Source organism: Hypanus sabinus, chromosome 16 (genome assembly GCF_030144855.1).
Source record: "Hypanus sabinus isolate sHypSab1 chromosome 16, sHypSab1.hap1, whole genome shotgun sequence".
Lineage (NCBI taxonomy): Eukaryota > Metazoa > Chordata > Chondrichthyes > Myliobatiformes > Dasyatidae > Hypanus > Hypanus sabinus.
In genome coordinates this window covers 84,344,003-84,356,470 of record NC_082721.1, presented here as the reverse complement: position 1 = coordinate 84,356,470, position 12,468 = coordinate 84,344,003, and the positions used below count along the sequence as shown (strand labels likewise).

The following is a 12,468-nucleotide window of genomic DNA, read 5'->3' as shown; positions in this document are numbered from 1 at the left end:
AAAACCACTCACTTTGGTAAATTTGTGTATTATCACAGGTACAGTGAAAACCTTTGGCTTGCATGCCATCCATACAGATCATTTCATTACAACAGTGCACTGCGGCTGTACAAAGGAAAACAATAACAGGATGCAGAGTAAAGTGATACAGTTACAAAGCGCAGTGCAAGGCCATTACAAGATCGTCCAACCTTGTCATGGCTTGGAGGCTTGTGTGCCTCAGTGACCCAGACAGTTATGTTGGCTGCAGTCAAGGCATAATGCTTTGGCTCTTGGTAGGGTCATTCATGCCAAACAGGTCAAAGGGTAGAGGCCAGACCAAGAGTGGTCCGCTGGCCCTCCAGCCTCAGGAGCTCAGGGCTAACAACCCTGACTGGTAAAATAAAGTTGTTATGGAAAATGCAAAGAAGAATCCTTTTACATCTGAGTGTAATGGTATTCCTGACTCACCACCTGGAAATCATGACTGACTGCAGTGAAAACCGACAGGAAGCTACCGAAGGAACCAGACCACCACCAGAGGTACAAGGCCTTCGTTACGGCCCTAAACGCCAGTGGCATAGCAAGCAGCAACACCATTACAAGGTAGTTTGTGAGGTTGAGGCCGTGTTATAGCAAAATCAGTGACATGGGGTAACCTCATGGATTTTTGGCTTACTCTACCCAGTTGGCCCTGTATGTTCGGTTGTGAGGTGTACTGAGGGTTGAAATCAGTAGGTTATTGATACTGAGGGGATCAGAGGATATGAAGATTCGGCAGGAGAGTAAAAGATCATTGCACAACCATTGGGTGTATGGCAGTGCCAGCCAACAGAAACCACTTCTCATGTTCCATGGAGCTGGGGTTACTCTTCCAGGAAGGCGAAAAGGAGTGAAGAATCAACTTGAGGAGCTTATGGAAAGGCAAGAAATTGAGGGACCGGACTGTTCACTGGACAAATGGGGTTTTGAACAGGTACTGCATAATTGGCTCAAGTAATAAAGATTATTTTAATCATACTTGTATCAAAGCGTACAGAGAGATGTGTCATTTGCGCCACTGGTTTGTGACGTGCTGAAGGCAGCCACAAGTGTGGCCACAGCTCAATAACGTTCAGCCATGGAGTGTCCTTCCTCAAGTTTCAGAATTGGTACTTGGTGTGGGGGTGGGTGGGGTAGGGTAGGGTATGAGGGAGGCAGGTGTAGCCCAGAGAGATGAAACAGAGAGAGGAGCATGGGGTTGGGAGGAATAAAGAGTATAATGGAGGAATGGAATGGGTACAATGGGGGCCAGGTAGCTGGACTGGATGAAATGGGCCCTGGGATTGGTTTGCAGCTTGGGACAGGATGGGGGTGCCAGACTGTGTGGGAGAGTCCTAATGCCCCTTCAATATTCATCTGGGCCAGCCCCAGAGGACGTTAGGGCTCACTGGAACATGGGCCTAAATCAGAGGTGGTTACCTGGCAACAAGGTTTGTGGCAGCCCACAAACAGGGATAAACACAGGCTGGACACAATAGTAGGACTGGATAATAAGACAAATAGAACATAACGTGTTCAAGTTCATTGTCATTCAATCGTACAGATGTATATTGCCAAACAAGACAACACTCCTCCGAACATTGACCTACGTCAATGAACAGGATGCATTGAGTTCTGATTTGTCTATCAGGGTAATTTTATTTTGAATGCAAAGCAGCACAAACCCAGGGTCCTTCAGCCCAGCGATCACAATGCACCCGCCGGTCCCTACTCACCACATCTGTAGAAATCTGAGACAGCAACATAAAGTGACCGCTTGAGAGAAACTCTGTGCAGAGTCCAACAAAACTGGGCACACTCACCTGGCAAACTCTGAATGTCAGCGTGGGGCCTCGTGGCAAACGAGCCAGTTTCTGGGAGTTGGGGTAGAGAAGAAACAAAATACCAGTCAGTGATCTGAAAACAATGCTGCCCGTTTATCGGAAAACCCTTCAGCCAACCCTCGCAACAAACTGTGCCCTAGAGGGGCGCGAGGCAACTTCTTCCTGAGGCTCCTGCTAATCTATTTTTGTGAACTCACTGCAATCTGCAATGCTGTTTGACAGGCCGGGGAGAAGGCAGCTGGGACTACAGTACTGTACAAAAGTCTTAGGTACATGTACATAGCAAGTTCTTGCACAGCGCTGTACTTGTTAGTGTGGAGTGGAGAGCAAGTCTGTAAATCTGGAGGGAGCAAAGGACTTCAGGAATGGCGAAGGTTGAGCGGCGTGGATGCAGACCCACCCAGCCCCGAGACACCAGGCAAGGTAAGTTAATTCCAAACAATTGGTTTATTGATCATTACAGAATGTCTCTCTGGTGCTTCCTGCTCCCTCCCCTCTCCCTTTCTCTTTTGCCAACTGTGGTTCCCCTCTCCTTGCCCCCTTCTCACTCTCAGTCCACAATAAAGACCCAAGTGAAAACCAGGTTTGTCATCACTTCTATGTGTCATGATTTTTTTTTTGTGTGGCAGCAGTACATGCAATATGTAAAACCACTACAGTACTGGGCAAAAGACTTGGGCACCCAAGCTATACACACGTGCCCAAGACCTTTGCAGAGTACTGTATTCTGGGGCGCTGAGCAGGAACAGAGGTTCTTCACAACCTCTCCGTTGGATTGGTGTCAGGTCACTCTCCTGCTGATAGGAGGAACAAGGATGACATTTGCAGCAGGGATGAGTGTGGGGAAAACAGTTTGAACTTCACCTACTCACCAGGTTTACACTTGCTGGTGATTTTGTAAAAATTAAGAAGTGCGACACCCCAAGCGGTCCAGCCACTGAGACAAAATCCTTCAGCAAATTCTTCTTCCGTACCTGAAGAACAATTTTAGGAAGAAAATGAGTCCAAGTTGTTTTGTAACAGCATTGCTACTGGAAGAACACTGGCATTATTTCTTTTCCCCTTACAGTCAAATACCACTCCTACTTTAATATGATCAGTAGTTTCTTGTGTGACCCACATCAACTTTTAATGAACTGTGATCGCCTGTAGCTCATTATGTGGGACATCGCTTTAATCTTCTTGGCAGGCACTTGCCAAACCTGGCGAAAGGAGTCTCCCCACCCTCCCTCTGGCTCCTGAACATATCAGATTACCATCAGAACTCATCAATGCTGTTGAGAAGAGCAGAGGGGTTATGGTGCTGAGTAGGATACTGAAGTTTGAATGGTGTTGTTGGAAATGGTTGTTCTTTATGCTTTTAATAAGGTATTAATTGAATTAATGTTTTTAGCAAGCCTGAATTTGTAGTTTCACTCTTATACAACTTGTATTTTTTACAACATGTAATGTTAGGTGGTTTATCATCTTACTTTGTTCATTGGCTAAGTATAAAACATGCCATACCTGCATGTCTTCCAATAGGCCCCTCCCTTATCTTAGGAATTTGCCCTCATTTCAGTATAAAAGCGTCTGCCTCTACAAAAATTGCCATCTTAGTTCCTACTCAACTGTGCTCTGTGCCTGTTTTAAATTTCCAATGAACAATTGTGAAGCAGCAATTTCCCAACTCGTTCTTGTACTCTTAAGAGAACCTGTGCATTAAAAATCACAGGATCCAACAGTGTTCTGCTGTGCCTATAATATCCTGGCAAGACTACTGGGCAGAGACTTCCCACACTGGCATTGCCTAACCTGCTTCGTCGTTGTCCAGTCTCTGGCCAAATTGGATGACCGTCTCACTTAACCCAAGTTGTTGTTAGCCGATCACGCTGTTTACTTCCCATTCCAGACTGCAAACAGTGAGGTCTCAGCACCATTGCCAGTGGCACTCTCTAGCTAATGACCCATCTAATCCTATTACTTGCTTTGAGTGAGTTAACCAACCTCTCAATCTACATGGACCAATTACCCTCCAACCATAACCCTTCCTGTGTGCGGTAACTTTCTACATGGGATCAAATACCTTTTGGAATTCCAACCACATTATATCCATTATCAACTCTACCTGTGACACCCTCAAGGAACGTTAATAAATTTGTCAAAAATGATTGCCCCTTCACAAACCACGTTGCCCACTTGCCTTGGGATTTTCCACTTACACAATAATGGATTCTAGTGTCTTTCCAGTGACAGGTATTCAAAATTCAAAGATTAAAAGTATATTTATTATCAAAAAATGTGTAAATTACACAACTTTGAGATTCGCCTGTGTACAGGCAGGCATAAAACAAGAAACCTGAAAGAAGCCAATTAAATAAAATACAAACCAACACCCAATGCGCAGAGAAAGAGAGAAAAACACAAATCACACAATAGAAGCCAGCTACAACATTCCGAAGCAATTCAAGTCCTCGGCTCCGTATCCCCGGAGCAGCCTGGAGTCGGCTCAAGCCTTGGGCTCATTTCATCACATTAGCAGGGCAAATCACCGCAAAGCTCGCAGACACGAAGCACAGCAGCCGGGGCTGTCTCACAGCCTCAGTGTTGTGGGGAGAGAAGGATATGAAGCTAATTGTTGCACAGCTCCCTCCTTTCTGGAACAGTGATTCCAATTCACTGCCCAGAATCTTTGGGGAAATTCACAGTCAGTGCATTTGTTGTCGGCCACTTCCTTTCAAGCTGAGGGCTTCAACCGCCATCTCCAGGGGACCTGATCTCCCTTCTGTCCTATACCTCTACTGCCCATCCATGCGCAAGGAGATCAGCATATCTTTCTGCTTCTTTCCCCTTTGTTACTGTTTATGAAAATCCCTTCAAAAAGCTGAAGCGAAGTGCTTTATATTACAGGAGAACTGGGTTCAATTCCCACCATTGACTGTAAGGAGTTCATACATTTTCCCTGTGATTGCATGGGTTTCCTCCCAAAGTCCATACACATACCAAATGGTAGGTTGATTTGTCATTATAAATTGTTCCGTGTTTAGGCTAGGGTTAAATTGGGGGGTGTCCGGGCAGCACAGCTCGAAAGGGCGGAATGGCCTATTCCACACTGTATCTGGATAAATAAATAAATTTGCTAATCCTGAGTCAGACGGAGACAACTTCAAAATAAGAAAATGCTGATGTTGGAAATCTGAAATAAAATTCAGAGTGCTAGAAATGGATAGCTAGAGCATGAAATACAATTCACTGTTCAGGTCAACGAGGAAATCCCTCAAAAGCCTAAGCAGTCTCTCCTGTTTCCTGGACAACCACATGGAAAAGGAACAGGATCAGGCAGGAAAGTGAAGACTGAGGAACATTCTCCTTCATGCTTCCCTTGTCTCCCATTTCTTATTGTCTTACCCATTCAAACGCTTGTATCTAGTTGCTTCTCAAGGTTAGCAGGGTGAGACTCACCGTCAGCGAACGGGCAGTGTAAGGCTCCATCAGCCGCCTCATATCTCTGATCAACTGCAGCACATTATGTCCAACCTGGCCCCGGTTGAACACGAAGGAATGAGGGACGCTGGCATACTCCTCCTGTGCAAGGTGAATTGCATTTGCCCGAGCTTTCTTCTGGTTCCTAGTCTGCAGAAGGATGTGAAGTAAAATTTACAGAGTCATCAAAACATTCAACAATTGCTGGTGTTTACCAGCAACAAATTATCACCTCAGAATAAGATCGCTGGACTAAACATACCCATCACTACAACATCAGCAGTGCAAGTGTCTTATATTTCAAAATTATTTAATTGTGAAGAGCTTTAGAGTTATGAAAACCTCAAAAAGAAACGCAATTCACATGAGCAGACAATTCCAGAGATTCACCACCCTCTTCATTGTGAGCAGTTTTGGGCTCCTTATCGAAGAAAGGATCTGCTGGCATTGGAGAGGGTCCAGAGGATTTCACGAGTATGACCTTGGGAACGATAAAGATAACATACGAGGAACATTTGATGGCTCTGATCCTGTACTCACTTGAGTCTAGAAGAATTGGGGGGGGGGGGTAATAAGATCTCATTGAAGTCTATCAAATATTGAAAGGCCTAGATAGAGTAGATGCGGAGAGGATGTTTCCTATAGTGGGGCAGTCTAGGATCAGAGGTCATGGCCTCAGAATGCAAGGATTTCCCTTTAGAACAGAGATGAGTAGGAAATTCTTTATCCAGAGGGAGATAAACCTGTGAAATTCAAATTGTGGAGGCCAAGTCATTGGGTATATTTAAAATGGAGGCTGATAGGTTATAGGTTATGAAAAGAAGGCAGGAGAGTGGGGCTGAGAGGGTTAATCAATCAGCCAACTGAGTGACCTAATTGTGCTCTTACATGTTATGATCTCTGCAAGAAAGAAATTTTGCATACCACATTTTTAAGTAATCTCCCCTGTTACCCTTCAAATTATATCACTTAATTCAACAATCTCCCATTAGTGGAAACATCTTGACATTAAACTGTTGTGCCCCCTTAGGAACTTAAAACACTTGAAAAATACCATCTCACGTTCTTCTAATTCCAAAGAACACAGACCTAACTATTTTCACTTCACTTGATAGCCAGTCCTCTGAATCTTCCTTGGACTATCTGGACTCCAAAACCTCAAAGATGTAAACTCTCAGCTGAGACCTTCATCCCTTTAGTGCTTACGTTTAAGGATTGAAGAAAAGTTTTTTTGGCTTCAGTTTTGATTTCTCCCATGTAAAATTCCCAAATGCACAGGCCTACTTTACATGCTTGGATCTACTGTTGACCATGTCACACACTTCACTGTCGTCCAGCGTCTCCGATGTAACAGCACCTGGAGATTTAGATAATTTTCCTTTCCCATGCCTTTCAGATGAAGTCGAGCTATGGCCTCCTACGATCACTCACATCACTGTGACCAGACTCAGCAGAGGCTAGTGTCCTATCACCCTTCTTTCATCAGATGGGCCTTCTCTCTAAAAGCTCTGCTTTCTCCACCGATGACAGGATTTTATCTGGGGCTGCATTTTACTCAAGAATGCAGTAACTCTCAGTCTGCGAGAGAAGGGGCAAGTAGTTCACCGTCCTTGTCACCATGTTGGAAGAGCACAGGATCAGGCATTAGCTGTTGCTCAGTTGGCTGCGGCCTGACCTGCTAAGTCAGGGGGCCAAGAACCAGAGATCGAGGACAAAATCCAGCCCCGCTCTCCACAGGTGTACTGACAGAGATGCTGTGTTTTGAATGTGACGTTAAAAGGAGGTCACACCTGCTCTCTTATGTGAGAAATCCCACGGCACTATCAGAATAATGAGGAAGCTTTTAGCTATTTTAGAACACAAGAAACTACAGATGCAGAATCAGGAGCAAAAAGAAAATAAATTGTAGAATTTCAGATGATGCTCAATACGATGAGTTCCTCCAGCAGCTTGTCTTTTGCTCTTCTATGGCTAGGTATGCTGGACTTTTCACCTGAATGGGTCCATACGGAGACGGGTCACGCTCTCTCAGAATAAAGGGCAGAACACATCCATCCAAGAAGTAATTCCTTCATTCAGAAGGCGACAAAACAGTGGAATTCTCACCTACAGAAGGTGATGAAGGACAAACCACTGAAAATACTTAAGCAGGATGTACACAAAAATAAAGCATCAACACTTTGAGAAGAGCAAAAATATGGTAACAGTAAAGAGAGGTTGGACAAACTTGGAGCAAACAGGTCCGCAGAGGGTGCCATCTCATTAGCTCTTCACACTGTCCTGACACATCTGGATGGAAAGGGCACATACGTGAGGATGTTGTTTGTTGATTATAGCTCTGCTTTTAATACTGTCATTCCCAGCAAGCTCATCTCCAAACTCCACCAGCTAGGCCTCAGCTCATCACTCTGCAACTGGGTCCTGAATTTCTTGTCAGAGCGTTCACAGGCAGTGAGACTGGGCTCTCACCTGTCCTCACTACTATCCTGAACACTGGTACACCACAAGGTTGTGTACTGAGTCCCATACTCTACTCCCTCTTCACTTACGACTGTGTATCTACATTTGGCATCAATACCATCATCAAATTCGCAGACGGCACAATAGTGATCGGGCTGATCTCCAACAGAGATGAATCAGCGTACAGAGCGGAGATACAGAACTTAGTGAGCTGGTGCTCAGAGAACAACCTGTCTCTTAATACAGCTAAAACTAAGGAGCTAATTATCAACTTTGGAAAGTCACAGGATGACGAGTATGCACCAGTCTACATTAACGGAGACATAATGGAGAGAGTCCAGTTTCAGGTTTCTGGGGATACACATCTCAGAAGACCTTACATGGTCCACTAACACCACAACAATAGTTAAGAAAGCACAGCAACGCTTGTTTTTCCTCAGGATGCTGAAGAAAGCTGGTCTACCTGAACAGATGCTGGTGACCTTTTACCACTGCACCATAGAGAGCATCTTAACATACTGCATCTCTGTGCGGTATCTCAGTTGTACAGCAGCTGATAGGAAAGCACTTCAGCGGGTCGTCTCTAGCGCACAGAAGATCATCGGGACACAGCTCCCAGCCCTGGAGAACACCTACAGCTCATGCTGCCTAAGGAAAGCTACAAGCATCTGTAAGGACAATACACACCCATGCAATCAGCTGTTTGAACTTGTTCCCTCTGGCAGACGTTATAAGATTTTCTGTGCCGGCACTTTCAGACTGAAAAATAGCTTTTTCCCCAGAGCTATAACTGCTCTGAACCAGTCGATCAAGCATCATCCATGGATTTGTTATATTGCTACTTTTAATACTGGTTTTATGGCTGTCATGCATCTGAGTTGCACTTTTGTACTGCTGGACATTGCTTGTACTGGCTGGTTACTTGATTTTATTTATTATTTAATTATTTGCTGTTTTATAGCATCGAGTACGAGAGTTGCAAACTCATTTTCGCTGTATTGGTGCGTGACAAATTGTACAATGCAATGACAATAAAGATATTTCATTTTCTGGTACACTGGAGACTGAGGGAAGAACTGAAAGTTTACAAAATTACGAGTGGAAAAGAAAATCTGTATTTTTCCCAGCAACACACAAAAAATGCCACAGGAACTCAGCAGGCCAGGGAGCATCTTTGGGAAAGAGTAAACAATCGACATTTCGAGCCAAGACCCTTCATCAAGACTGGAAAAAAAGATGAGAAGTTAGAACAAGCAGTCTTTTTCTCATTGTGGAATCATCAATCGAGTGGACATAGTTTTATGGTGAGAGGACGATATGGAGGGCAAGTATTTATAGAAAGATAGATAGAATGCTGGGTCCTTCAGTCCGAAACGTGGACAGTTTATTCCCGTCTATAAATGCAGCCCGACATCCTGAGCTTCTCCAGCACAATGCGTGCAGTGCTCTAGATTTCCAGGATCTGCAGTACCTCTTGTGTCTACAGAATGCTGGGCGCTCGGGAAGTGCTGCTAGTAGTGGAGGCAGATACGATAGTGGCGTTTAAAAGGAACTTAAGACAGGCGTGAACGGAGCGACGTAGGAGCAGTGGGTCCGATGACCCAGCGTTCTTGTTCCCTACTCACTCACCCGGCTGTGCTTCCCCATCTTGTGACTCCGGTTTCTCCCGGTCCCGAAACTCTGGTCTGTCCCTTTCTCACACGCGGCTGCTGGGCAGCGCCATTAGCAAACCACGTGTCCACCAGCGCACCCCCTCAGCGCTCCGGGTGCAACGCACGCAGCTCCCGAATAAGGTTCCGCTCCGTTTCCAGCGCTCCCTTCTCTCGTCTCCCCTACAACAACGGTTCTCGGGCACTGAATTATTTTGAACTTTAATATATATATTTTTTGTAGTGCAGTAGCCAAATTATGCCAAGATCCCACAAAGAGCATAAAATTAATATAAAATTAAAAATTAGGGTGGAATCATGAGGCCCATCTACACGGTTTTCCCATTCAACAAGATTATGGTTGATGTAAACTTGGCGTCAGCTCCACGTTCCCACTAGTTCCACAGAACTTCCGACTCCTCTAATAACTTAAACTTTATTTTGGCATTCACTATATTCATATTCTGGACATCCTGGTTCCAGAGCTCCCCCCCCCCCCCACCAAGCAGAAGCAGTTCATAAAAAAAAGGGTCTGATCATAAAATATTAAATCTGGTTTTCTTTACACAGATGCTGCCCGACCTGTTGCGTATTTCCACCTTTTCCCACACTCCTTCACTAATGCAGGTTGTTGGTGGATTTTTGGAAAACAAGCAGTGAAAGGTTTTGTCTCACAGACCAAGATACAGTGGAACACTTTTGTTTGCGTGTCACCCAGACAGATCAGTTCAGACATTGAGTTAGTACAGAAGGGGTAAACAAAACTCAATGCAGAGTGTGTTACAGTTACAAAGAAAGCACAGTGCAGGTAAACATAACAGGAGGTGGTACAGGTCTGTGCAAAAGTCATAGGCACATATGTACACTGTAGCTAGGGTGCCCAGGACTTTTGCACAGTATTTGCAAATATGGAGCAGAAAGCAAGTTTGTAAATCTGGCGGGAGCTAAGGATGTTGGGAATGGTGAGGGCGGTGAGCTGGTGGAGGGATGTGGGACAGGGCAGTGCCAGGGGACTTTAGACACATCTAGCCCTGAGACACCATGCACATTCATTTGATTCCAAACAGTGGGTTTATTGATCATTACAGAATGTCCCTCGGGTGCTTTCCACTCACTCCCCTCTCCATTTTCCCTTTTCCCTACCATGATTCCCCTCTCACTGCCCCCTTCCCACTCTCAGTCCCCAATAGAGACCCCTCAGGTTATCATCACTCACCTATGTCATGAAATCTGTGTTTTTTTGTGGCAGCAGCACTATGCAACACAAATTCACTACAGTACCGTACAAAAGTCTTAGGCACCCCAGCCAACACAGTACTGTAGATTGAGAAATTAAGAGTTTATCTTTATCACATGAGATCCATTCAAGATATGTGTAACAGCTGATAATTTTGAACATTTTATTTATTTAGCGAAACATCACAAGTAGACCCTTCTGGCCCTTTGAGCTGAGCAAACCCTCACACCCTAGTTTAATCATGAGATGATTCACAATGACTAATTAACCTACCCATTACCTCTTTGACCGTGGGAGGTAACTGGCGCACCCAGAGAATAGCCACTTATTCCAAGGTGAGGACAAACAGTGACTCCTTACAGGCAGCACCGGAACTGAACACAGAATTCCACCTGTAATCTTCCCCATGACGGATGTTAAGTTATGGTCTGTAGTTTCAGGATTTCTTGAATAAAGGAGTTATGTTTGTTATTTTCCCATAATTAGAACTTTCCTTAATTGAGAGGAAAGTAAAACTGATGTATCCATCAGGAACTAGGCTTTTCTCTGCAGTTCCAGCAATTACTAGGATCACTGTCCTAGTAACTGTAATTTGTCCCAAGTTTCTCCCTTCCTTCTAATACCATCCCCTCCTATGGTTCTGCAGGCCCGACCTGCTCACTTTTCTCATAAGAGAATGACTTCATCCTAGATATCAATGTGGAGAACTCCCTTTAACACAATTATAATCTCCTCAACCCTATCAGCCCTTATACTTTGTACATCATCAAATGCCTCATTAAAATCCAAACTAACCACATCTACCAGTTCCCCAAGGGTGGCGGGGTGGAGATACGTCTCTACCAAAGGAGGTGTAAGATGCTCGTTCCCTCCGCCAGCCTGTGGGTCACCCTTGAGCAAGGAGTAGACTTGCTTAGACCCTCGGTCAGAGTCACAAGGCCATGGAAGGTGGTGGATGGTCATATGAGCAGCTGGTGCGTATCTCAAGTCCAGGTTATGCAACCACTGATGGCAGAGAGTCTCTGAAGAGGATTGATAATCACAGGTGTCATCTTTCTTGCGAAGACACTGCCCAGAAGATGGCAATGGAAGCTACTTCTGTAGAAAAATTTGCCAAGAACATTCATGGCCATCATACGACACGGCACATAATGACGATGGCCAGTTCCCCTTTACTGCTGGATGTTGAATTTTATGTCTGACGTTTACCATTCTGTGCCAGAAGAGGGTGTCATGGTCTGAATTTATCTGACTTCTCCAGTACCTAGCAGAATCAGGGTGATTGTCACTGACATGTGAAATTCATTGTTTTGCAGCAACATGAACATGAATAAATTGCGCAAAAGAGGAAATAACAAAGTAGTGTCATGACCCATTCAGAGGTCTGATGGCAGAGAGGAGGCTGTTCTTAAAAAAAACTTGCAAATATCTATTGATGTACGAGGGGTGATTGATAAGTTCGTGGCCTCGAGTAGCAGGAGATGAGTTATTAACTTCAAACTTTCTGCATAATCACTCAAAGAGTTGACCTGCATGTAACGAAAGCTGTAAACTCATCTCTGTCTACCGTAGGCCACGAACTGTGGACACTCTGGAGGTCCAAGATCCATATGCTCCATGACCGCTGGACTGTGTGTGTAAATGTAGGAGGGACTATGTTGGAAAATAAACATGCTAGGTTTTCTAAAATTGACTCCTTCTACCTTTGGCCACAAACTTATCAATCACCCCTCATACCATGGAGAGCATCACTTTCTGGAATGGGGGGAGGGGGGTCTGCACAAGATTGAAGTTTGCTGCAGAAAATTGTAAACTT

General features: G+C 44.7%; 1 protein-coding gene across 1 annotated transcript in view; it reads right to left on the bottom strand.

Annotated features, from left to right (window-relative positions):
* LOC132405927 (suppressor of SWI4 1 homolog) overlaps positions 1-9,532 on the bottom strand; it is an 85,772-nt gene extending 76,240 nt beyond the window's left edge. The window contains exons 1-4 of the mRNA XM_059990907.1: positions 9,396-9,532; positions 5,286-5,456; positions 2,717-2,818; positions 1,824-1,874 (exon numbers count right to left, since the gene is read on the bottom strand). Of these exons, the coding sequence (XP_059846890.1) occupies positions 1,824-1,874; positions 2,717-2,818; positions 5,286-5,456; positions 9,396-9,413 (342 nt within the window). The 5' untranslated portion in view covers positions 9,414-9,532. The remainder of the gene's footprint in view (positions 1-1,823; positions 1,875-2,716; positions 2,819-5,285; positions 5,457-9,395) is intronic.
* Between the last annotated feature and the right edge of the window lie 2,936 nt (positions 9,533-12,468).